Here is a 27,769-nt window from a genome sequence, read left to right as displayed (position 1 = left end):
CACTCTCTTTCTCTGCTACCATAAACAGAAGTTCCCAAACTGCTTATACTTCTGTTGTTAAATCCCCTTTCTGTTTACTGTTCCAGGTGTTGAAGATGATGATCACATGGATGCATTTAACCACATGGTCCCTGGAGACATGATGGTCCTTTAGCGAGCGCATCTAAAGTACTGGCTGACTTTTTGGGTTGCCACTCACCATTGGACATCGTTGGATTCCATATGTCAGAACCCTCCTAAATTTTCCCCACCATGCTGTCTTTATTAGCTTGAACTCCTTCCCTAAAATGGTCCTTCTGTTGATCCTGTCAGTCCTGCTTTTGAAAGAAAATGTCCGTGGGAGCGCACAGTCCAGCGAGCGGAGGGTGGTGGCGCACATGCCGGGCGACATCATCATCGGGGCTCTGTTTTCGGTCCACCACCAGCCCACGGTGGACAAGGTTCACGAGCGCAAGTGCGGGGCGGTGCGGGAGCAGTACGGCATCCAGCGGGTGGAGGCCATGCTGCACACGCTGGAGAGGATCAACTCGGACCCCACGCTCCTGCCCAACATCACGCTGGGCTGCGAGATCCGGGACTCCTGCTGGCACTCGGCCGTGGCCCTGGAGCAGAGCATTGAGTTCATAAGGGACTCGCTCATTTCTTCGGAGGAAGAGGAAGGCCTGGTGCGCTGCGTGGATGGCTCTTCATCGTCCTTCCGCTCCAAGAAGCCCATTGTGGGGGTCATCGGGCCGGGCTCCAGTTCGGTGGCCATTCAGGTCCAGAACCTGCTCCAGCTTTTCAACATACCTCAAATCGCCTACTCGGCCACAAGCATGGATCTGAGCGACAAAACTCTGTTCAAGTACTTCATGAGGGTCGTGCCTTCCGATGCCCAGCAGGCACGCGCCATGGTGGACATCGTGAAGAGGTACAATTGGACCTACGTGTCGGCCGTGCACACAGAAGGTGAGTCTTTACCACTCTGAGTATGTCTCGTGCCCTCTAGCCTCCCAGTTAGCATTTCAAGGTTTGAGGGCTAAAATTGTCCTCATCATTTGAGATTCTTTGAGTGTCTCAGTTATACCAGTTATATAAGAAGGGACAGGATAGAGGATGTCTAGAGCAATACAGATTTAAGCTAAGGCGACTGGATACCTGGCCATCATTTGGCAAAATGTATGCTTTATGTTTGTTTGTTTTGGCTTACTATTATATTATTTGTACCTCTTCTATAATGATGCTAGGGACTTTTAAGTTCCAGATCTTCACTGAACTCCTGACATTTTCAACAGTTGCTCTGAGTGCCCTCTGAGAGGCTCTGTGTTAAAGGGAGTTACCCTTAAGTACACATCAGGCCTCAAGGCAGCCAGATCTGGCCCAGGTATGTTGTAAGAGGAAATGACCAAACAGTTTACTCTAACAACTATCTTTCAGTAGTGTGTCTGGTTAAATCTGAAATGGAGATGTGTTAGTTCTATCCTTGTATGAGACATTCTCTGGAAGTGTAAGTTTTAATAATTTAATGTTAGTTGGTTTTGAAATTTATTGCTGCTTTATGCTGAAAGCATTGTGAGGGAGGAAAACATGACTGAGGTCTTATACCAGATAATATTAGCCTTATTTATTGTTGATAGTGCTTTTAAAGTTCTTTTGTATAATTTGTTAATTCTCAACCAAGACTGTTTGAACGATAGGTTTGATTGGACCTACAGAGGTTAAGACACGCAAATCGTGAGGTTTGCTCATCATGCAACACTCTTTCTAAGAAAGCATGCTGCCTGTGCTTAAACACTGTGGTATACCAAAGAAGATGAACAATACTTTGTTAGGATTAGCTGAGATTCTAAAATTCTGCAATAACACTGTCTGTACGTTCCAAATAATCTAGTCTTGTAAACTGTGAGATTAAGTTATTAGGAAATTAATGAAATGGCCAGAATAAGACTACTTCATAGGTTGGGAGCCAATCACCAGTTAGATTTAGCAAACCTTTCATTCAATGTCAAGTAGCGTAATATGGATTGCACTGTGTGGCCACTCAATAATATTCAGAGTTGCACAAACATAAAATAATAAGCCTCTACACTGGATTAAGACTTCTATGCCTTTGGAAATTTTCATACATAATTTTATGGATTATTTACATAGATGTTGATGTATAGAAGTTTTGTGCAATGGATAGGTGATTGGACTAGGAGACCTTTGAAATTTTTTTTCCATAATGCTGGGATTTTTCTTACAAAAACACTAATTTATTTGATTCTCACAACAAGCAGTGATACAGACAATCCACATATTTTGTTTCTATTTTAAAATACAAATGTTTCAAGAATTTAAATAATTCATCCAGTAAATACATGATAGCAACTTGAGAGGCAGAAGTGGGGCTTATAGCTACAAATTTCTAACTCAGTACCCTGTTAGAATTTAGTAGACTCCAATAGAAATACACCCAGAGGATATATTTATGCTGCTGCTGCTAAGTCGCTTCAGTCGTGTCCGACTCTGTGCGACCCCATAGACAGCAGCCCACCAGGCTCCCCCATCCCTGGGATTCTCCAGGCAAGAACACTGGAGTGGGTTGCCATTTCCTTCTCCAATGCATGAAAGTGAAAAGTGAAAGTGAAGTCGCACAGTCGTGTCTGACTCTTTGCGACCCCATGGACTGCAGCCTACTAGGCTCCTCCATCCATGGGATTTTCCAGGCAAGAGTACTGGAGTGGGGTGCCATTGCAGCACATATTTATTAAGTTCTAATATGCAAATAATATACTAATATTCTGTGAAGGATGGCAGTATGTTTCATGCATTATCACCCTCAGTGGGTATGCAATCTGGCAAAGGAGGTGGAGCATGCATTAATACTTGCATAACCATAAATCAAGATGACCAGAGTTACAAATGTTTCTAAAGTAGATTGAAGTAGAAAAAATATAACATCCTGCTCCATGATGATGGAGGCCAGGGTGGAAATCTTAGAGAAGAAAATGAATTTGATAGTGAAATTTTAACTGGATGAATACTGACAATTGGTGAAAATTAAAAAGGCATGGGTTTTCAATAAATAAAAGATGAGACAGTATCTTCCGTCTAGCTTCAGAAGAGTTGGTCGGTCTGTAAGAGATACTAATCCAAGATTGTATTCAAACAGAAACTAGTCATCGTTGATTCTTACTAATTTAAACTTTTTTTTTTTTTAACCTAAGTGTACACCAGTAGTGAATTATATAATACATTATGATATGTCCACATAATACACTATTACATGGCTATTAAAATAAATGAGGCACTTTATAGATAATTAGATCATAATGATCTCCACAATCATTTTAAATGAAAAAAGCACAGCATAGTTGTATGTAAATGGTGTGTTATTTGTATAAAATTGAGTTTGTAAAAGCCATTTGATTCAACTTTCATAGAATTGTTCTCAAGAGAAGAGCAAAACTGATAACAGTTTTTCCTTCTGAGGAGGGATTCTAAGGAGTTAAGGAATAGAGTGGAAGGGAAGACTTTCTTTTCTTATGTAACATCTATATGCAAACATTTGAAGTTGTGTGTTACAAGCATAGGCTACCTATTGCGACTTAATAATTAACAGAAAATATTCTCTTTGTGGGCAAAAAAAGGAATAAAATCTTGATTGCCAAATTTAGGCAAATTTAATTATTTTTTAAAAAATAGGCCAATAGAAATTTTGTTGACAAATTTGGACAGAATATTTGGAAGATACCACTGGGATACAAACATTAAAAATCGGAAGAAATGCTCTTTGGTTTGTTGTTTTATGTGGTTAATCAAGAGGTATTTATATTGCTTGGCTCCTCAGCAAGTAAGTGGCTAGTGAAGTTACATGGTGTTCTGTCTTAAAATGTATTAGCATAGGGGCAGTGTGGTAGGAAGTTTTATAAAGTAAACTTTACCTCCAGGGTCAGAAAAGTGCTTGAGTATAACAAAATACAACTCTGTTGGGTACCCTGGAAGTCCTCAAAGGGATGCCTGCCTTTCTGTTGCCTGGCCCTTCAGGAAGCCCCTGGAGGATTTTCATGAAATGACAACACCACGTCTTACTTGAGCCTTTTTCTTGGCTGGTTTAGGGCAGTTCTCTCTAGCAGTAGGTCACCCTATTCCAGTATCTCAAACTTAACCCCATGTCCGAATAATTATCTCTTTCACTCAGTAGATACTCCTCCTCCTTGAAGAGAATGGAAATTTCCAAATGCTTTTATACACAAGACATTGAGGTCTGTAAGCAGATGTCTTATTTTCAAAAACATCTTTTGTCCCCCCCATGTTGCCTGTTCACTTTATGCTTAAATGTGGCAGTACTTTGTCACTCAGTCCTCTTGGTGGCTGTCTCAAGATCTTCCTTGGAGAATGCATGTGCTATCGCTGAATTTCAGAGGAGAGCACAAGGAGACTTGGATTTCAGCTCCAAGGTTAATCTCCTACACTTGCATTTCTTTGATTTATGGTTTTTGTAGGTTGTGCTAAGTTGCTTCAGTCATGTCCGACTCTGCGACCCCATGGACCGTAACCCGTCAGGCTCCCCTGTCCGTGGGATTCTCCAGGCAAGCCTACTGGAGTGGGTTGCCATTTCCTTCTCCATTTGTAGATTACAGGACTGTGAATTTACTGTGGCTTGTTATATTATGCAGAAATACTGACTAGGCCTTGAAGGCAAAGATATTAAATGCATGAAAAAAAAAAAAAGAAAAAATATTTTTAAAGACAGAGCACTCTAGCACTTCAGCTGTATGGAGGAAAGGAATGTGCAATGACTAAGAAGAAGAAAATTGTATTCCTTGTAAAGGAGTCAGTCCAATAGCCACTGTCTGTGCTCTAAGAAAGTTTAAAGGGCCCTTTGCTGCCATACATTTGGAAACCTTGGTACATGTGTCCATTGACAGAGTGAGTGGGGCTTGCCTGTGGAGAAGTGTGGCAGGTCAATTGCTTTGGCTCTGATGACTTCCACTAATGACTTCTTCGCTGTACAACTTGATAGTTCCCTTCCACTCTCACTTGCTTTGGTCAATAGAACTTGGTGGAAATGAGTCCTTTCTTCGTAGTCTGCCTGTCTTAGAACCCTGTCTTCAGCATGTAAAGGACGAGAGCTGCTCAGTTGTCCAGATGAGGCCACCTTAGATCATTTGACCTCAGCTTTGTGAGAGCACTCAGTCAACACTCACACAGTTGCTGTCCTGACCCACAGTCAGTTTCAGTCACCTAGTAGATCCTAATCAAAACTATAAACATTAGCTGCTGCTACTGCTCCTGCTGCTAAGTCACTTCAGTCGTGTCCGACTCTGTGCGACCCCATAGACGGCAGCCCACCAGGCTCCCCCATCCCTGGGATTCTCTAGGCAAGAACACTGGAGTGGGTTGCCATTTCCTTCTCCAGTGCATGAAAGTGAAAAGTGAAAGTGAAGTTGTTTAGTCGTGTCCAACTCTTTGCGACCCCGTGGACTGCAGCCTACCAGGCTCCTACACCCTTGGGATTTTCCAGGCAAGATACTGGAGTGGGTTGCCATTGCCTTCTCTGAAACATTACCTATGTAACCACAAATTCTTTATTTGTTGTTCAGTCGCTGAATCATGTCCAACTCTTTGAGACCCTATGAACTGTAGCATGCCAGGCTTCCCTGTCCTTCACTATCTTCTGGAGCTTGCTCAAATTCATGTCCATTAAGCTGGTGATGCTATCTAATCATCTTTTCCTCTGTTGTCCCCTTATCCTCTTGCCCTCAGTCTTTCCTAGCATCAGAGTCTTTTCAAATGAGTCCGTTCTTTGCATCAGGTGACCAAAGTATAGGAGCTTTAGCATCAGTCCTTCCAATGAATATTCAGGGTTGATTTCCTTTAGGATTGACTGGTTGGATCTCCTTGCAGTTGAAGGGAATTTTAAGAATCTTCTCCAACACCACAGTTTGAAAGCATCAATTTTTCAGCTCTTAGCATTCTTTATAGTCCAACTTTCACATCTGTAAATGACCGCTGGAAAAAACATAGCTTTGACTATACAAACCTTTTCAACAAAGTGATATTTCTGCTTTTAAATATGCTGTCTAGGTTTGTCATAACTTTTCTTTCAAGGAGCAAACTTCTTTTAATTTTTGTAGCTGCAGTCACCATCCACAGTGATTTTTGGAGCCCAAGAAAATAATGTCTGTCACTGTTTCCTCTTTCCCCTCCATCTATTTGCCATGAAGTGATGGGCCCAGATGTCATGATCTTGGCTTTTTGAGTGTTGAGTTTTAAGCCAGGTGTTTCACTCTCCTCTTTCACCTTCATCAAGAGTCTCTTTAGTTCCTCTTCACTTTCTGCTATTAGGGTGCTATCATCTGCATATCTGAGATTATTGATATTTCTCCCAGCAATCTTAATTCCAGTTTGTGAGTCATCCAGCCTGGTATTTCACATGATGTACTCTGTATATAAGTTAAATTATTGTATAATAATAGATGCCTTCAAGATGGTTTCCAGGATAAGTATTTTCATTCCAGTAACTTTAAACTTGAACCCTACTGCCAAATAGGATACTATTATAATGTTTAAACTTCAAAATTAAAACAAAAATACATATATTAGTATGCATTAATATTCTCAAGCTTTCAGTGAAATAAATGCCATGGGCAAGAAAGAATATTTAAATGCCTCACCCATACCTCTGGTTCAAAGCTAGAGATTTGATATTTTCCTTAAAGTACAAATGCTTTAAATAATCAGACGCTTGCATATATTCCATTATTATATGCTTCCCTTTGATATAGCTCAGTTTCATTGAGAAAAGTAATTATAAATTGGCTTTTATGCACAAAACATGTATATTGTACTCTATGGTTGACTTACAGCGTTTTCAAACTGCCCAGTTTTGCTGACTTTAGTTGAAACTCTACTGTACATTAGCACCCCCTGTCAGAGTGCCTAGCATATAGTAGATGCTCAAAGACTGCTTGGTGAATGAATGTATTTGTATTAAAATAGTATCCACCACACTATTAATGAACATATAGCATGTGGACAAATAGCAGGCACTTGTAAGTTTTCACAGTTTCGATCTCTATAAAAGTGAGGTGACAAAATGCCTCCCCTTGATTAATTGTAAAATCCTGTTCACACCCAACTCCGCTTTTTGTTTATGCTGATTCTTGAATTAGTTACTTCCACCTAATGATAAAGGGATGCTAATTTGTTTTAGCCAAACAAAACAAAAGGAAACATCTGAGTGATGCTCCAGGGGAAACAATGTACCAGTAAGTTGAAATGGTAATGTGACATCCTTTTGGCATTGTCTTCAGGCTAACTTTCAGGTGATGATACGGTTCTTCCAACAATTATTTAAAAATTTGATAACAATCAAGCTTTGGTTGAAAGACCTTCAATGTGATTCATAGACTGTGTTTAGAAACTTCTGGAAAGTGGAAACAATCACCATCACATCTTTTCTACTGCTCGAACTGGGAAGGGTTAATTTTGACTCCACATTCCATCTGTTTCTGTGACTTTAATCCTGTGTTTTGCTGCTTTTGTTATTGCAGCATACATGATGCCCTGCCTCAGGGAGTCCTGCCCCCTCCCTGACCCTTAACCTGAAGTACGTTTGTTTAGCTCACTGCCCACCTGTGAAGGACTGTGACTTTGTTAAGTTCCTTGTGTGAGGATGGAGGCCCTCATCTGCCGCTTGCTGACGTGGCAGCGACCTTCACTTTGTGGGGCCAGAAGCATGGACAGCTGTGGCTTCCCTGTTGATTGATGTGGCAGGAGATATTCCATTTCATAGTGCCTGTGAAATGGTGGTGAGGATGTGAAACTAGCACATCTGCCTGCCTGAGGCTTGCCATTCTAGGAGATACACACAAGAAAAGATCTTTTTACTTTGTTTCCTCACTTCCACCATTTCTGATCCATAATGAACCTGACATCGAGGCCCCAACAAGTGGTTATTTTGAGAAGTTAGTCTGCCGTCTTCTCGGTTATCCGGCTTTATGAATAAAGTCATACTCCTTGCTGCAACATCTTGTCCCTTGGATTTATTGGGCTATCACATGGCAAGCAGGGTGAGCTTGGACTTGGTGACACTAACTGTGACTCTATGAAGACAACAATTTAGTTTGGAAAGATGAGAAACGTCAGCATGGGTCCTACTGAGTACTTTTTAAGGGGGTTTCATTTTGCTTCTTTCAGGAGTTGTATAGTGTTGAGAGTTGAGATCAATCTTCAGATAGTCATGATGTTAATTCAGACAGAAACACTATTGTTAATTTTATACAATGTTTAACATTGGAAGCATCTTAGGCAAGCATTTAATAACCCCTTTATCTTACATTTGAGGAAACAAACAGTAAGGATAAATAATTTGGCCTTATTTTACATGATCATTCACTGGTGGCTCAGATGGTAAAGCATCTGCCTACAATGCAGGAGACCTGGGTTCGATCCCTGGGTGGGGAAGATCCTCTGGAGAAGGAAATGGCAACCCACTCCAGTACTCTTTCCTGGAAAATCCCATGGGAGGAGCCTGGTAGACTACAGTCCATGGGGTCTCAAAGAGTTGTACATGACTGAGCGACTTTACTTCTACATGATCATTAACAAAGTTGAGTCTCACAACTCAAGATTCCTGTACAAAATTTTGTTTTCACATTCAATGTAAGAATTATGTCTCTAAGAGGTAGAGGGTAAGTTCTTGTTAAGTCCTGTGTACAAGACTGGAATAAATAACCTCACGGATGGGCTCTGGAGAAATGAACTTAAACCTCAGGTGGGTGATGAGGAAGTTGGATTATTTGTCCTTTTTGACAACTCCCTTTCTTGACAACCAAATGTTTAATTGAGATTCTGTTATTCTATGAGTTAAAGCATGGTCATTTATACTATATTGTGTCATTAATTTTCTAGTTGATTCATTTATCCCATCAGATAGTCTGATAAAATTACTTTTTTTTTTTTTTTTTTTAGGTTAGAGAATAGATATGGAAAGAGAAAGTGATTTTTCCCATAATACTCCAGCTACTTAGTGACAGAGCAAGGATTTGGACCCAAGGCCAACTCTTTGGTATCTCAGATAGTAAAGAATCTGCCTGCAATGCAGGAGGTCTGGGTTTGATCCCTGGGTTGGAAAGATCCCCTGGAGAAGGGAAAGGCTACCCACTCCAGTATTCTGGCCTGGAGGATTCCATGGACAGAAGAGTCTGGTGAGCTACTGTCCATGGTGCTGCAGAGTCAGACACAACTGAGTGACTTAACACACAACTCTTTTTAATTAAGCCCAGACTCCCTCCCTGTATACTGGGATAGGTGTTGCTTCAAGGAAAAGTAGAATACACATCTATGAGTCTCTTCCCTTCATAGGAAACAAGACACTGTTCATCCTTCTTTTGAGAAAATCTTTTGAGCATATTTCCTGTGTCTTTGTATCTGACTTTGAAAGCAGCACCTTTCCTTGTTCCCATGGAAGGATTTAATTATAGTAAAAAGAAAATGAATTAAGAAGGAGGCATGTGGCAACAAGTTGCCCTCATAGAGGACCTTTGTGTGCGTCTGATGATAAGTACAGACTGTACCTGGTTGTTTCTATTCTCATCTCCATTGCAGATGCCCCAGCCCGTCCTTCAGATGCCAATTATGGGAGGAAGCCTTATGGTACAATTTTTTTCAGCACAGGAAGACATATTGTTAAATGTTGTAGCCTTATGTATTAAAAACTTCTTTGGAATTCATCAGAACTAGGAGTTATAAAACCTCATCTTGGCACATTTGCAAATACTCCAGAGAGACTTCTCAATTTAACCAAATGTTGAATTGAGGATGTATTTTGGCAAGAGATGTAATAGTCAGATGTGTTCATCTTAGGGGACTTTGAAACCAGAGATCATGCCCCAGTGATGCTTTTTATGCATCATTTTTCACATATTCAGAAAGGGTTTTTTAAAAGAGAAAAATATCTAGTCAGTGGTTTTTTTTTTCCAAAAAAAAAAAAAAAACATCATGGGCATGAATTCATTGTAAAACCAACTTAGTTGCTTGTGACCAGCAGTTAGTATAGAGTAGAATATAAATATCAATATATTACATGATAGAGTAGATACTGCTTTGTAAATTTTTATCTTTAGATGCATATAGCCATATGTGTATATGGTTACCATTTACAGTGTTTTCCTTACTGTGTCTTACTGCTAAAAAAAAAAAATAACCTTACAAGCAACTAATTCTGCTTTTCTCTTTTAGAGAAATGCAATTCACATACAGATGTTTATTCTTCTGTGACAATGTCATTTCAAATTTAAGGTGTCTTTAGAGTGTGAAGATCATTTACCATTACTAAAAAAAAATGTTTGATAAAACATGAGAGAGCGCTTTTAGAAATAAAAGTTGTTCAATGAAATAGGCAAGCTGCAGTGGAGTCATAACCTTAAATCCAGTGTGTTGCAAAGACATCTCAAGAATTTACATTTCTTGACCTTTTAGATCACTCTAAGTAGTAGTATGAACACAGGCAGGTTTGAATGAAAATCCTGATTAATATTCTTGCTAGTTGGATGGATTTTGGACAAGTAAGTTATTTAGTTTCCTCATTATTAAACTGAGATGATAATTCCTGCCCCATAAGACTGTTTTGAAAAGTAAGCATAAAGCAGTTAATGTTTGGCACAAAGCAAGTGCTCAATAAGTGCGTTCTAAATTTGCCTGCCAGGGACTTGCCTTGCCTTACCTTGGGCATGAAGACAAATGCATCGATAATGTTTCAGTTTGGCTTTGGTTGGTTAAAATTGATTATTGGATGAGATGGAAAGTTAGCCAGGAAAGTGAACAGTAAATACAGTGAGTTTTAGATTCTTCCTGATTTTCCTTTTGGAAGTTGGGTCTGTAATCACGTATTGTGACATAGGGTTCTTAGTGCTTTGGAACAATTGTAACTGGATCCCACAACCTCTCCTCCAGTAGCTGAGATGCATTGTGGTGTGGTATAATGAACAAGGTCTGAGGAGTCCTCGCTAGACTGCTTACACCATTATCTCCAGTGTGTGAGGGTGCAGGTAGGGGGGCCAGGAGGGAATCAGGTTATATAAACACGAGATTATAGGTGGAAAGTTGATGCTGTATTGTAAGCACTTCTGAATTGTCACTTTTATAAAGAACATGAATATCTTTTGTAGTAAAAAAAAGCACAATGGTTCCATAACTTCTTTATAAATTTCAAATTAGACTTGCTCCATCACCTTCACTCGTCAGTAACTGCAACTTTGTTAATGAAAGCTAAGCTGTAGCACATTGAGGCATGCCATGGGCTTGAGTTTAAAGCTGAAAGGATATAACATGGACTTCAGGAAATAAAACAGACTATATCTAAAAATAAATAATAACATTAAGTTATAATATATTAATATAAGTTAATATTAATTATATCATAATTAATATAAATATATAATATAATGTAAATATACTATAAATATTAGTCAATATAAATTATAATAATATAAATTAAATAAATTAATAATAAATATTTAATAATAATAAATGGACTATATTTAATAGCTATTCTAGTTTATAAACAAAACAGATGCTGTCTTACACATCATTAAAGCTCAGCTATAACAATGACAGTAATAACTTATTTATCAATTATTTAATGTGTTATCACAAATTACCTGTTTTTTTATAATCTGTGAAGTGGTATCAAAATACAAATGTTTATGCTATTATTAGTATATTATTACTAATATTGTTTGAAAGTCAATCTTACCCATAGCTACAATGAGAAGTAGATAGCAAATAAGCAAAGCAAAAAGAGTGTGTCTATGCTCCTTTTCTCAAGGACTCTAAAAACAAAAAAATTTGTATCTTTGACAATTCTTTCATCATATTTCTTTTTTTGTTGATTGTGTAACATTTTTTAGAAGTTTTATATCAGCTTTTCACCAGATTTTGGTTCAGAATTCAATCTTTGATTCTTCTTGAAGAGAGTAGAGGGCCATTAATATTAAGGAAAGCTGTATTCTTGCATTGCTGCATGATGGCTTTATACCCTTTAAAGAAGCTGGAGAAATTTAAAAGTAAGACATATTGAAGTATTATGTTAGTTTAATGTCAATTTTATGGAATTTGAAAAAAATTTAAAAATGAAGCCCATAATAGGTTTTATTGTAGTAAATTGAGAAAAGAGAAAAACTATATTAAGAAACTGAAAAAGTTAAGCTATCTGGCTATATTATTTATGATCAAATTTAATTTGATTGTTTTCAGTTCCCATGTTAGTACTCTCCTCCATTATCAGTTCGGCTCAGTCACGTCCGAATCTTTGCGACCCCATGAACTACAGCACGCCAGGCCTCTGTGTCCATCATCAACTCCTGGAATTTACCCAAACCCATGTACATTGAGTTGGTGATGCCATCCAACCATCTCATCCTCTGTGGTCACCCTCTCCTCCTGCCCTCAATCTTTCCCAGCATCAGGGTCTTTTCAAATGAGTCACTCTTCACATCAGGTGGGCAAAGTATTGGAGTTTCAGCTTCAGCATCAGTCCTTCCAGTGAACACCCAGGACTGATTTCCTTTAGGATGGACTGGTTGGATCTCCTTGCAGTCCAAGGGACTCTCAAGAGTCTTCTCCAATGACACAGTTCAAAAGCATCAATTCTTTGGTGCTCAGCCTTCTTTATAGCCCAACTTTCACATCCGTACATGACCACTGGAAAAACCATAGCCTTGACTAGACAGACCTTTCTTGATAAAGTAATGTCTCTGCTTTTGAATATGCTGTCTAGGTTGGTCATAACTTTCCTTCCAAAAAGTAAGCATCTTTTAATTTCGTGGCTGCAGTCACCATCTGCAGTGATTTTGGAGCCCAGAAAAATAAAATCAGCCACTGTTTCCACTGTTTTCCCATCTATTTGCCATGAAGTGATGGGACCAGATACCATGATCTTCGTTTTCTGAATGTTGAGCTTTAAGCCAACTTTTTCACTCTCCTCTTTCACTAAGAGGCTCTTTAGTTCTTCTTCACTTTCTGCCATAAAGGTGGTGTCATCTGCATATCTGAGGTTACTGGTATTTCTCCCGGCAATCTTGATTCCAGCTTGTGCTTCCTCCAGCCCACCGTTTCCCATGATGTACTCTGCATATAAGTTAAATGAGCAGGGTGACAATATACAGCCTTGACGTACTCCTTTTCCTATTTGGAACCAGTCTGTTGTTCCATGTCTAGTTCTAACTGTTGCTCCTCATCCCTTATCAGTTCAGTTCAGTTCAGTTGCTCAGTTGTGTTTGACTCTTTGCGACCCTATGAATCACAGCACACCAGGCCTCCCTGTCCATCACCAACTCCTGGAGTCTACCCAAACTCATGTCCATCGAGTTGGTGATGACATCCAGCCATCATCCTCTGTCATCCCCTTCTCCTCCTGCCCCCAATCCCTCCCAGCATCAGGGTCTTTTCCAATGAGTCAACTCTTTGCATGAGGTGGCCAAAGTATTGGTTTCATAGATGAGCATAATTATTAATAATTCTTAGTTGTTTTTTTTCTTTTTAATTTATTTATTTTTTAATTTAAATTTATTTATTTTAATTAGAGGCTAATTACTTTACAATATTGTATTGGTTTTGCCATACATCAACATGCATCCCCCACGGGTGTACACGTGTTCCCAATCCTGAACCCCCCTCCTACCTCCCTCCTCATATCCAGAGGAAATAACAAATATAAACAATAATTAATTTTCTTACAATTAATATTGAAACTCTACATTTTTATTAAAAATATATGGTGGTGAATCAGGCTGGCAATATTAATTACATAAATCTATATTTATATGCAATCAATAACAGTAAACTGTTATTAATAATGAAAAAATTCCAAATTATTTGGCAATTTGTAGGTACTTTCATTTACTGAATTGCACAAAATTATGAAAATTATTAAAAACTGGGAGCAAAACTTTTGATTTGAGAGAATATTTTACATAAAATGTATTATACATTTTTGACAAAGTGCAATATATTTCAATACAAGTATATAGTATAGAAAAGCATACTTAATAGAGCTTGAAGTCCAAGTGATGCTATAATGAATGAATGAATTTGCTCATTAAACATTTACTGGGAATATACTATGAGCTAGACTCTGTCATAGTATGAAATATGAAAAGGTAATATGAAACATATTATGAAATGATATATGAAATATATCATTTATATATTATGAAAAGGTAAGATGATATGAAAAGGTAAAAAGGTAAGATGGAAACACTTGTCAGCATGTGACTTTTCTCAGATATATAACCAAACCCTGATCTCATACTAAGATAAAATGTACACTTATAGAAAGAATAGGGTATGTGTAAGCAGGAACTCATAAAGTGCACCTGTCTGGCAAGAGATTAATGTATTAAGCAAATTGATTGAAAGAAGTCTCTATTAAGTGTATGTAATTTAGAAAATTATAGAGAATATAAAGATTTTTTTTTCCTCAAAGCAGTCTCCACTTACCAGTCCTTACCAAATAATACCAGTGAGATATGTTATCCTATAAGCAGGATATTTACATGACTTAGGTGAATAGGGATGGATATCTCTGTCAGAAGAAAAAAATAAAAAGAAATAAGCAGTGTGCTCCATCATTTTGTTTAACACAATATGATTGTATACTTGCCTTGTGCTTAGTATTCTGGAATTGAAGGGAGCCATGTGAAGTGCCATTGGTGACCTAGTTTTGGTTTTGTTAATATTGTTTAATGTCCCTGGTCTATTATGAAGTTTTTGTTCCATTCAAGATAGGAGATCTGATCTAGGTGCCAGAAAAATGCTTTTTTTATTTAATAAAAAGGAAAGATTTTAATCTCCCTCACTGACAGATATAGCAGATAACCGCAAACAATAAGCTGTGAAATGCATTATCATACATTATCACTAGTAATTAAGATATTCTCTGGCTTAACAAAGTTGAAATAATTTATTTTCTGAACTTCAGACTTCTGATAAATATCTAGTTATGGGGAACACTCAGAAAACTTAAATAAAGAAACCTTTTCTCCCTTTTAATCATACTACATTTTTCTTGGTACAAACTTAGCATTCTTTGAGCAAAGTTATTATCTCAAACCTATCTCTAATTTTGATGTTATGTGGTATCTGGATTTTTCTTTAAATTTTCAAGCCTCCCCCTCATCTCTGAGTCTTTTCTGAGTCTTAAACTCTCTAAAAAGCATCAAGTTCTTTTGAGTAATCATTGGAATTAATGGTTGTACCGAATTGGTTTCACTTACTTGAAAAATGCCTTTTTTCAGGAGGCTGTGCTGCTTTGTGACTTTAGGCAATAGTGTTTTGGATTTGTCGGGAACCTAGCCTCAAAGCCTATTATATACTTTTCTTTTACCTTCACTTTGTCAGAAGATGGCAAATTATTGTGTATGGTTAGAAGGTTTCTTTATTGTATATGGTTACTGGTTTTTCAGTAGTCATGTATGGTTGTAAGAGTTGGACTATAAAGAAAACTGAGCGCCAAAGAATTGATGCTTTTGAACTGTGGTGTTAGAGAAGACTCTTAAGAGTCCCTTGAACTGCAAGGAGATCCAACCAGTCCATCCTAAAGGAAATCAGTCCTGAATATTCACTGGAAGTACTGATGTTGAAGCTGAAACTCCAAAACTTTGGCCACCTGATGTGAAGAGCTGACTCATTTGAAAAGACCTTGATGCTGGGAAAGATTGAAGGCGGGAGGAGAAGGGGACGACAGAGGATGAGATGGTTGAATGGCATCATTACCTTGATGCACATGAGTTTGAGTAAACTCCAGGAGTTTGTGATGGACAGAGAAGCCTGGCGTGCTGCAGTCCATGGGATCACAAAGAGTCGGACACGACTGAGAGACTGAACTGAATTGAGAAGGTTTAAAGAGACTGAGAATATAATACTTGTGCCATCAATAGAAAGAAAAAATATCATCTGTAAACATGAAGAAGAAAAATAAGCTCTCAAGCTCTTTATATACAACACACTAAAGTGGTCATTATTGGACTTTCAGAAGTTGTACACAATTTCTGAAATGCCTTAACCATTCCTGAAGAAAAGCAGAAATGCTGAAGTGATTGAATTTGAATATGGAAAACTTGACTTTTGATCCAGGTACCACATCAAAGAATTTGGTTTTGAGATCAGTGGAAAGAGTATTAATCTTGGAATTATTCCGGAGACCATATTTGATTTCCCACTTTGGGATGACCTTGGGAAGTTCACTGAACCTTTCTGAATACATGAATTCTCATTTGCAAGAGGACAGAAGACTACATCTGCACTTTCTGTACTCATGTTTTGTTATGATGGTCAATTGAATAATCAGTTAATGCACTTTGTAAATCTAAAGCTGCCTGATATCTTAATTAAATATTAAATGAACACTTACTGTGTGCCAAGATCTATATGCTTGGACTTTCACAAAATATTTTGCTTTTACAAAATATTGAGTACAGTACTGTGAAAATTAGATGCTAGTCAAAGACTTCATTAATAACATTTTCACCACAGTAAGTACAGTAATGATAACTGTAACAGTAAGAGTTCAAAAAATCGTAGCTGTTATTTTGTGTTCTTTTTTCAATCTCAATTTTAGGAAAGAGAAACTCAGGGTTTAGAAATTTAAATAACTTGTCTATAAAGTAGCAGACTTCCTGGTGGCAGGATACCAGTTGGAAAGGAAATTTAATGTTCAGAGAACATTTATTTTAAGGACACTCAGTTTTACAAGCAATTGTGTTTTTGTTATATTGAAAGATTTATATTTTTACTGTTTTTATCATTGAGTCTAAGGGCTTAGACTCTATGGTTAAATAGGCCAAAATTTGAGCAAGTTACATCATAACCTCTGTACATCTCAGCTTCAATTGTTCAGTGATTGATGATGTTGATGTTGCTGATGATGGTAGAGAGCCATTGCAAGGTGTTTCCCGGATGTCCAGGCACTTTGCTGAGTTCTTGTACTACATGGTTCTTGTACATACATGGATTCATCCAATACATCAATCATATGAGATGGTACTATCATTATCTCAGTTTTATAGATGTGGGAACTGAGTCACAGAAATTAAGAATACTGGCTGACCTACATCAACTATTTATTGTGCAAATTAAATGAGCCTTTTAAATATATAAAACATTTATGGTGTGCATTTCATAGCAAGCAGTCAATAAATATCATCCATTACTACCAATTTAATTATTAGAAGTATATTTTTCTTGGCCTAATAATGGATTCAAATGTAAATTCTTGGCCTGTGTTTGCACTTTGAAGCATCGTCATCCTATCTTTCTGGTAGCTGAAAACAACTTAAATGATAGTAAAAACAAGACAAGCACAAATGATACATTTAAAAACATATATTGTTTCCAGATACAAAAGTAATATATAGATATTATTTAACATTTGGAAAAGAATAAAGTAAAAAGTAATCTTAAAAGTCCTTAATATAACAGCAATAAAACATTTTTGGTATCTTTTTACCTATCTTATGCATGATTTTAATAACTAGTTATAACTAATTTTAAATTTTGCAATTTTTGTTCACATTTTTAAACTTAACATTGTAAAGAGAACAATTTCCTTATTTTCCATACCTTTTATGCACATTATTAACAATGGTTATCTATTATCTTTTCTCCACAACATTACAGATATGAGGGCCAGTAGACAATTTTTATTTTTTACAATTATGAAAAGTGTATAAATGAACATATTTTATGTGGTATTTACCTTTGTATTTAAAAGTTTTTCTTAGATAAATTAATAACAACAACTATTACAAATGCCACAAGTAAAAAAGATTAAATTCCTGTATTAACTTTAAAAGGGTATGAACAACTTTTAAGACTCAGTATTTGACTGTTTATAATACAGCAAGATTGAATTTTTAAATAATTGCTGGCAAAAAAAATTCAGGTAATGTAAGTATATTTAACTAAATACTAGCTTTCTTAGGAAGCAAAGCGTTGCATTTCTCCCTGCCCATATATGACCCTTGGCTTCCTTGATGACCCAGTGGGTAAAGAATCTGACTGCAATGTAGGAAACACAGGAGACACAGGTTGGATAACTGGATTGGGAAGATCCCCCTGGAGGAGGAAATGACAACCTATTCCAGGATTTTTGCCTGAAAAATCCCATGGTCAGATGAGCCTGGTGGGCTACTATCCAAAGGGTTGAAAAGAGTCAGACATGACTGAGTGACTAAGCATGCACGTAATGTATGGCTCCATCAAAGTCGTATTCAATTAAAGCTTTTGGTACTATAAAATAAATTCTGAAGATTTAAATATATAAAGTGTGCACCAGTTATGAGGTTGTTATTAACCTACCGTAGAGACCTCATCTCTATGGTGAATCATCCTCCTTCATAAGTCCTACTCTTAACCATACACAGACATTGTATTGCCACTTTAGTCACACTCCTTCTTTATTAAGAATAGTCATAGTGACGTATAACTGATACACAACAACCTGTACACTTTTGATATTTACAACTCAGTGAGTGTGAGCACACGCATACACCTGTGGGACTATCTTTTAAGTCCACCTGCACTGAATGGCCAGAATTCTTCTAATCATGTTTCATCCATCTTTGATGTTTGGTCCTGCTTCCTCCATGGGCTCCTTAAGCCCGTGTATATCATTCTTTCCCATTTTCTGTTGTAAACTTTGCAGTGTTTGTCCCCATTATTATAATACTTTATAACGCTTTGCAATTTTGTGTCTGTGCCCTATTGTCTTAATAAAGCATAAAAGGAGGTGAAAGCATAGAATTTGGAATTAGAATATCTCGATCTGAGGTTCTCAATTTTAAGCTATCTTGCAAACATGATAGAGCACATCTTAAGGTCTTTCTTTATATATTTTAAAAGAGTTGTTCTTTAAGATTACTGTAGATTGACTGAGAAGGGGCATGAGCAGCATTTAGCTGGTAAACTGGCTCTCAGGGGGATATAGTTTGTAATATTTGCTGATTTCCCATCATGGCCAACTTTAAGCTAACAACAGGATGGGGGGATATTTGTTTTTCAGTCACTAAGTCATATCCGACTCTGCGATCCGATGGACTGCAGCATGCCAGGCTTCCCTGTCCTTCACCATCTCTAGAAGTTTGCTCAAAGTCATGTCCATTGAGTCAGTAATATCATCCAACCATCTCATCCTCTGTTGCCCCCTTCTCCTCTTGCCGTCAATCTTTCCCAGCATCAGGGTATTTTCCATTGAGTCAGTCTTTTGCAGAGGTAGCCAAATGTATTGGAGCTTCAGCTTCAGCATCAGTCTCTTCAATGAACATTCAGGTTTAATTTCCTTTAGGATTCACTGGTTTGATCTTGCAGTCCAAGGAACTCTCAAGAGTCTTCTCCAGCACCACAATTTGAAAGTATCAATTCTTCGGTGCTTATCCTTCTTTATGGTTCAACTTTCACATCTGTACATGGCTACTGGAAAACAAGCTTTGACTATATTGACCTTTGTCAGCAAAGTGATGTCTCTGCTTTGTAATATGCTATTTAGGTTTGTCATAGCTTTTCTTCCAAGGAGCAGGTGTCTTTTGATTTCATGGCTGAGGTCACCATCTGAAGTGATGGTGACCAAGATGGGCTCCAAGAGCCCAAGAAAATAAAAGCTGCCACTGTTTCCACTTTTCCCCATCAGTTTGCTATGAAGTGATGGGACTGGATGCCATGATCTTAGTTATTTTAATGTTGAGTTTTAAGCCAGCTTTTTCACTCTCCTCTTTCAGCCTCATCAAAAAGCCCTTCGGTTCCTCTTTGCTTTTTGCCATTAGAGCAAAGAGAAACTAAAGAGTCTACTTAGGTGAGATGTCTGGAATTGTCTGAATGGAAGCTACCTCCTACACACTACTGGCCCCAGGGGGCTTTTCTGGGGTGATGAAAATGCTCTGTACTTTGGGGTAGTAGTTACTTTGGTGTACACGGTTGTCCAAATTCACTGCACTATATAATAAAGATATGCATATTTCACTGTAAAGAAAAAGACTACTGAAATGGTGGTAGTTGTTATCTCATTACTGTAGGTAAACCTGAGTATTTATTATGTTCTAGGAAATGTGGTTCTATTTTGTTTAATCCTTACAACGATGCTCTGAGTTAGGTAAAATTATCATTACTATTTAACAGATGAGGAAATGGAGGCAAAAAGGGACTAAATAAAAGAATATATTTATCAGAATGTATCCTTAAATAGTCTGCATGGTCATGTGATTATTGCTGCCTTACTTTTTAAAAAATTAATTTATTTATTTATTTTACTTTAGAATATTATAGTGGTTTTGCCATACATTGACTTGAATCCACCATGGGTGTACATGTGTTCCCCATCCTGAATCCCCCTCCCTCCTTCCTCCCCATCCCATCCCTCTGGGTCATCCCAGTGCACAGCCCCAAGCACCCTGTATCATGCATAGAATCTGGACTGGCGATTCATTTCACATATGATAATTTACATGTTTCAATGCCATTTTGCCATATCATCCCACCCTCTCCCTCTCCCACAGAGTCCAAAAGACTGTTCTATACATCTGTGTTTCTTTTGCTGTCTCACATACAGGGTTATCGTTACCATCTTTCTAAATTACATATATATAGGTGAAGTCGCACAGTCGTGTCTGACTCTTTGCAACCCCACACAGTGTAGCTTAACCAAGCTCCTCCGTCCATGGGATTTTCCAGGCAAGAGTACTGGAGTGGGTTGCCATTTCCTTTTCCAGAGGATCTTCCTGACCCAGGGTTCGAACCCAGGTCTCCCACATTGTAGGCAGACGCTTTACCATCTGAGCCACCAGGGAAGTCCATATATGCGTTAGTATACTGTATTGGTGTTTTTCTTTCTGGCTTACTTCACTCTGTATAGTAGGCTCCAGTTTCATCCACCCCATTAGAACTGATTCAAATGTATTCTTTTTAATGGCTGAATAATATTCCACTGTCTGTATGTACCACAGCTTTCTTATCCATTCATCTGCTGATGGACATCTAGGTTGCTTCCATGTCCTGGCTATTATAAACAGTGCTGCAATGAACATCGGGGTACACATGTCTCTTTCAATTCTGGTTTCCTTGTTGTGTATGCCCAGCAGTGGGATTTCTGGGTCATATGACAGTTCTATTTCCAGTTTTTTAAGGAATCTCCATACTCTTTTTCATAGTGGCTGTACTAGTTCGCATTCCCAACAACAGTGTAAGAGGGTTCCCTTTTCTCCACACCCTCTCCAGCATTTATTGCTTGTAGACTTTTGGATCACAGCCATTCTGACTGGCATGAAATGGCACCTCATTGTGATTTTGGTTTGCATTTCTCTGATAATGAGTGATGTTGAGCGTCTTTTCATGTGTTTGTTAGCCATCTGTATGTCTTCTTTGGAGAGATGTCTGTTTAGTTCTTTGGTCCACTTTTTGATTGGGCTGTTTATTTTTCTGGAATTGAGCTGCAGAAGTTGCTTGTATATTTTTGAGATTGATTCTTTGTTACTTCGCTTGCTATTATCTTCTCCGTTCTGAAGTCTGTCTTTTCACCTTGCTTATAGTTTCTTTTGTTGTGCAGAAGCTTTTAAGTTTAATTAGGTCCCATTTGTTTATTTTTGCTTTTATTTCCAATATTTTTGCCTATGTTTTCCTCTAGGAGTTTAATGGTTTCTGGTCTTACATTTAGATCTTTAATCCATTTTGAGTTTATTTTTGTGTATGGTGTTAGAAAGTGTTCTAGTTTCATTCTTTTACAAGTGGTTGACCGGTTTTCCCAGCACCACTTGTTAAAGAGATGGTCTTTTCTCCATTGTATATTCTTGGCTCCTTTGTCAAAGATAAGGTGTCCATAGGTGCGTGGATTTATCTCTGGGCTTTCTATTTTGTTCCATTGATCTATATTTCTGTCTTTGTGCCAGTACCATACTGTCTTGATGACTGTGGCTTTGTAGTAGAGCTTGAAGTCAGGCAGGTTGATTCCTCCAGTTCCATTCTTCTTTCTCAAGATTGCTTTGGCTATTCGAGGTTTTTTGTATTTCCATACAAATTGTGAAATTAGTTGTTCTAGCTCTGTGAAAAATAGTGCTGGTAGCATGATAGGGATTGCATTGAATCTATAGATTGCTTTGAGTAGTATACTCATTTTCACTATATTGATTCTTCCGATCCATGAACATGGTATATTTCTCCATCTATTAGTGTCCTCTTTCATTTCTTTCACCAGTGTTTTATAGTTTTCTCTATATAGGTCTTTAGTTTCTTTAGGTAGATATATTCCTAAGTATTTTATTCTTTTCATTGCAATGGTGAATGGAATGGTTTCCTTAATTTCTCTTTCTGTTTTCTCATTGTTAGTGTATAGGAATGCAAGGGATTTCTGTGTGTTAATTTTATATCCTGCAACTTTACTATATTCATTGATTAGCTCTAGTAATTTTCTAGTGGAGTCTTTAGGGTTTTCTATGTAGAGGATCATGTCATCTGCAAACAGTGGGAGTTTTACTTCTTCTTTTCCAATCTGGATTCCCTTTATTTCTTTTTCTGCTCTGATTGCTGTGGCTGCTTACTTTTTCTCCTTTTGCTTGAGAAAACTTCCCCATTATGGATGCATGTTCACATTTTGGAATTGCCACAAAGCTTTGTAGTCACTGATAGAGCTAATGAGACAATTATAATTTATTTTTTGAAAAGTTCATTTGGGTACTTTTATGAATTGTAACTATTCTGAAGACAATTTTATTGAAAAAGTAATAGATTAGAATAGTTAGGAATAAACTCAAATATCCAAATTTTTCCATTCAGAGAATGCGTTAAAGTTAGATGATTAAAACTGGTATGAGCTCCCATACTGGCACTCATTGTAGTAGTATTATTTGGAAAAAGGGTGAATTATGGCTGCTAGGTTTTGTGGTAAATGACATGTCATTATTCATGTCTGTTTTAGAATTGTTAAAGGAGGCTGTGTCTCTTTAAGAATAAATTAGAGTAATAAGCTATAAATAACAACTTAGTGGGCATAAAAATTTTTATATAACATAATATGTATGGCTTCTGTTGTCTCCTTTGTTTTTGTCTCCCTACCCGCCTTTTTATACTCTTCAGATAGGCAAGCATTCACTATTGTCTATACCCAGCTTACCACCTTACTGTCAATCTGCAGTAAATAAGTTTTGTGGGGAATTCTGTAGGAAATTTTGACTATGTGATGTAAAAATACAAGGCATTTAAGAAACAAGAAGTTTTTGCATACGTCACCGTCACTGTGCAGCACCACAGTGACTTCAGCAAAATCTGATTAGGGTTGCATCTAGAATAACCAGGAACACAGTATTCCCATGGTAGCAATACTTAAAAACTCAAAGAACTAAATATTTAAATATTAGCAGGTGTTCTTTTCATGTCAGTGTTTATGATAGAAGACTAGGAATTTATTCTATAAGTTTATTGTTTACTTTTAAATATGTATGTCTAAGGAAAAAGCACTTACCATTCAAAATGAATATAACCTCTGCTGCAGAAACAGACACACAGATCAGTAAAGTAGATCAGACTAGAGAGCCTAGAAATAAACCCACACACCTGTGGTCAATTAATCTATGACAAAAGGGCAAAAATTTACAATGGTGTAAAGATGGCCTGTTCAGTAAGTGGTGCTGGGAAAACTGGACAGCTACATGTAAAATAAGATATTAGAACATATTCTCATCCCATATGCAAAAATAAACCCCAAATTAATTAAAGACTTAGATGTAAGACCTGAAACCATAAAATTCCTAGAAGAAAACTCAGGCAAAACATTCTTTGACATAAATCGTAGCAATGTTTATTTTGGCTCTGTCTCCTATGTCAAAAGAAATAAAAGCAAAAATAAACAGAAGGGACCTGACCAAAGTTAAAAGCTTTTACACAGCAAAAAAAATCACTGAAAAAATGAAAAGACAATTTAACTGAACTGGAGAAAACATTTGCAAATTATATGGTCAGCCAGGGATTAATATTCAAAATATATGAACTACTTGTGCAATTCAATATCAAATGGACAGACAACTCATTTTGAAAAATGGGCAGAAGACCTAAATAGACATTTTTCCCAAGAAGACATTCAGCTGGCCAGCAGACTCAAAAGTTGCTAATCATCAGAGAAATGCAAATCGAAACCATGACTAGATATTTCCTCACACCTATCACAATGGCTATCATTAAAATGAACATGTATAAGAAATGTTGGTGTGGATATGGGGAAAAGGAAACCCTTGTATATTGACAGTGGAAATGTAAACCGATGCAGCCACTGTGGAAAAAATATGGAGGTTCTTCACAAAAGTAAATGTAGCCCTGCCCATAAGATCTAGTAATTCCACTCCTGGGGACATAGCCAAAGAAAAGGGAAACACTAACTGGAAAAGATACATATACCCCAATATTCATAGCAGCATTATTTACAGTAGCCAAGATAATGGAAGCAATATGAGTGTCCATCAACAGATGAATGGCTAAAGAGGATGCGGTCTGTGCATACACACACACTCACAGAGGAATATTATTTAGCCACAAAAGGAATGGAATTCTGCCATTTGCAACAACATGCATGAACCTAGAGTACCGCACTCAGTGAAATAAGTCACATAGGGAAAGACAAATACTGTATGTTATCACTTATATGTGGAATCTAAAAAAGAAAACAAATGACTGTAAATAACAAAACAGAGACCCACAAATATAGGGAACAAACTATGGTTACCAGTGGGGAGGGGGAAAGAGAAGAGGCAAGACAAGAATATGGGATTGAGAGATACAAGCTTTTGTATATATATGTGTGTATATATATATATACATATATATATATATATATACACACACACACCCACACATACATGTATGCAAAATGGATGTATTATACAGCACAAGGGAAATACAGTCACTATTTTGTAATTACTCTAAATGAAGTATACTCTATAAAATATTGAATTACTATATTATGCACCTGAAAAAAATCTTTATAAAGTTAGAACTTGGATTCATCTTTAGAAAAAGCATTCCCAAGCCTCATGCATGTATCTGGCACATTTATTATTGAAAAATCAATTTGCGTATTTGCATATAATATTCTAAATAAAAGCCATCTGCTCTAAGAAAGCTAAGACGAGGCAAATTAATAACTTACATAAAACAGAACGTACCTTTTTAAAAAAATGTTTGCATGAAAAAATGAATGTTACCTGTGATCAAATGGTATCAGAATCTTAGGAAAAGAGCACTGATTATTAAGGAAACCTGTTTTGTGTTAATGTTCCCATTTATAGGTGGGTTAATATACAATATCTAACTTTCTTATATGTCACTGAGTCTTTCTACATTGTTTACTTTTTGTTGTATTGAATTATTCCTCAAAAAATACTATATTGACAGAATAATCCAAAAATATTTTAATAGTACATTTACTAAATAATTTTAGCTTTCTTTTCCTAATTAACTTCTTAGGTTTATTTGTGTTATAAATTTTGTAATGTTCTGATCAGAAAAACTGCATTTGAGATGTATCAGGGCACTTATTCTCTTTAACTAACATTATGTTGTGTGTTTATTTAATGTCACTAAATACTTTGGTCATTGACATATAAGCTAAGAAGTACCAGTTGAGTTGAAAGTACAAGTTTGGTTTTGGTATTGAATTGTTAAAAATTAAGTAATAAAAATTCTATTGAAGCAAGGTGTTAAATAGATGTTAATTATAATTCGTGAACATGGAAGCTTCTTTCAGTAAAGGAAGAAAAATTCCTTAGATGTCTTTCATAACATTTGTCACAGTTCTTTTTTTTTTTTAATTGGAGGATAATTGCTTTACAGTGTTGGTTTCTGTCGTACAATAGCATGACTCATCCATAAATATACATACATCCCCTCCCTCTTGGGCCTGCCCCCTTCCCCCACCATCCCTCTCCTCCAGCTTGTCACAGTGCGCTGGTTTGAGCTCCCTGTGTTATGTAACTTCGCACTAGCTCTCTGTTTTACATAGGGTAATATGTATGTTTTAATGCTACACTCTCAATTTATCCCACCCTCTCCTTCACCCACTGTGTCTACAAGTCTCTTCTCTATGTCTGCATCTCTATTCCTGCCCTGCACATAGGCTTATCAGTCCCATTTTTCTAGATTCCATGTATATGCATTAATATCTAATATTTGTTTTTATCTTTCTGACTTGCTTCACTCTGTATAACAAACTCTAGGTTCATCCACTTCAGTTCAACTGATTCTTTGCCGTAGTTTTGAGTACACGATGAATGAATACATGTTGAGTTACATTTATTCAAAGTTGAATTTAAATACCACCATATATTCTAATAAGGACATAAATATGCTAAATTATATAGAAATTTTTCCTTTTAGGACCTAGAAGTCACAGTGTATTTTGTGGGCTACTCTTGGCAGTTGATTTGTGAAGGCTTGCTCTGTATTGCAGCCTTAGGGTGTTTGGTTTCCCACCAGTATGAAAATCTGAAACTCTGTCATAAACTAATTTTATCTAATAAACCAACAGTTCTCGGATTCCCCTGTTTCAGTAGCCTGTTGAGCACTATAACTTAGTTACCAGTTGCTACTAGACTTAAGATGTTGAGTGAGTAGCCAGATATGGTATACAACAGTTACGTGTTGCTGGACGGGTTAGTGAGCAATCATCCCTTATGAAAGAGAAAGTGGAGGGTGAGGAGTGAGCGTTAACTTGTCCCTGCTGCTTGAAACAATTTGATTAAACCCTTTTCCTTTTATCCCATGCACAATCACTTGACCGTTCTTTACTTGAAGACTTCCACTTTGTCCAATGGGTTACTGCAACATTTGGATTTAATAGTATATGAGGTATTGTAAGACTGTTTACAGTATTTGCATAGTCATAAAAACTGATCAGCCCAGATGACTTTCCATGATACATTATGGGTCTTTTTTCCTTACATTGTATTCGATTCACAGGGGAAAATAAAAGAATGCTTAATCTACTGTATTCATCTTCCTATCTTCCAACAAGGACTGAGAATATGACAAACAATAGCAGATCTCACACACTGAATGACAATTCTGTATAGTACCTCATACGTATGATCTCATTTGATCTTCCTGTTGACTGGTAATGCACATTCAATGATTGTCATTTTATAGGCACCAAGGAAACTGAAGTATAAAGAAGACAAATAATTTTATAAGGTTGCATTATGACTGAGACAAAATTTATTTTTGCCAATTTCTGATTCCAAAGACTCTTTTCATTATATCATGCTATATTTAATGTTCCAAAGTCAAATGCTACAGAAGTATAAAGGGTAACTGTGAAATCCTGAACCTCCAATTCCACTCACGAAGGTACCTACTAGGGACTGTTTCCTGTGTAACTTTCCACCTTTTCTTTGTATTTTTTTCAAAATCAGTTTCTTTTTCTCCTTTCCTCTTTTCCTCCATACTTTGTTAAGTAATATTTTTAACAAAAATTCAGTTATGTTTACCTTCTTTTGTAGCTTAATCTTTAAAGCAACAACAATATATTATGGACTCTTTTTCACATCAGCGTGTTGCATCTTGTGAGTATAAATCAATTCCAGGTCATCATCCAGGTGCTTTGCTCTGTGTGTGTGTAATTCTATTGGCCACGTTCTTTCTGTCTGTATTCCCTGTTTCAGATCTCTGCTGTTGATGATATCATCAGCCTTGGACCTATACTTTTCCTTTCTACCATGTTTCTGACTGCCATCCTCAGTTGACTTCTAAACATAAGTTTGTGTCCTTCTCAGGT

General features: G+C 37.0%; 1 protein-coding gene across 4 annotated transcripts in view; it reads left to right on the top strand.

The window, feature by feature from the left end:
* The window catches only part of GRM5 (glutamate metabotropic receptor 5), a 644,995-nt gene that overhangs the window by 18,596 nt on the left and 598,630 nt on the right, over window positions 1–27,769 (top strand). For all 4 annotated transcript variants that reach the window (XM_086383216.1, XM_086383215.1, XM_086383217.1 and 1 more), the window contains exon 2: window positions 87–948. In XM_086383216.1, coding sequence (XP_086239342.1) covers window positions 288–948 — 661 coding nt within the window. In that variant the 5' untranslated portion in view covers window positions 87–287. The remainder of the gene's footprint in view (window positions 1–86; window positions 949–27,769) is intronic.

The sequence above is a fragment of the Bos grunniens genome, chromosome 29 (genome assembly GCF_055505025.1).
Source record: "Bos grunniens cultivar Pamir isolate PY7600 chromosome 29, Bosgru_T2T1.0, whole genome shotgun sequence".
Taxonomy (NCBI): domain Eukaryota; kingdom Metazoa; phylum Chordata; class Mammalia; order Artiodactyla; family Bovidae; genus Bos; species Bos grunniens.
Note: the sequence above shows the minus strand (reverse complement) of the source record. Positions and strands in the feature narration are given on the sequence as shown.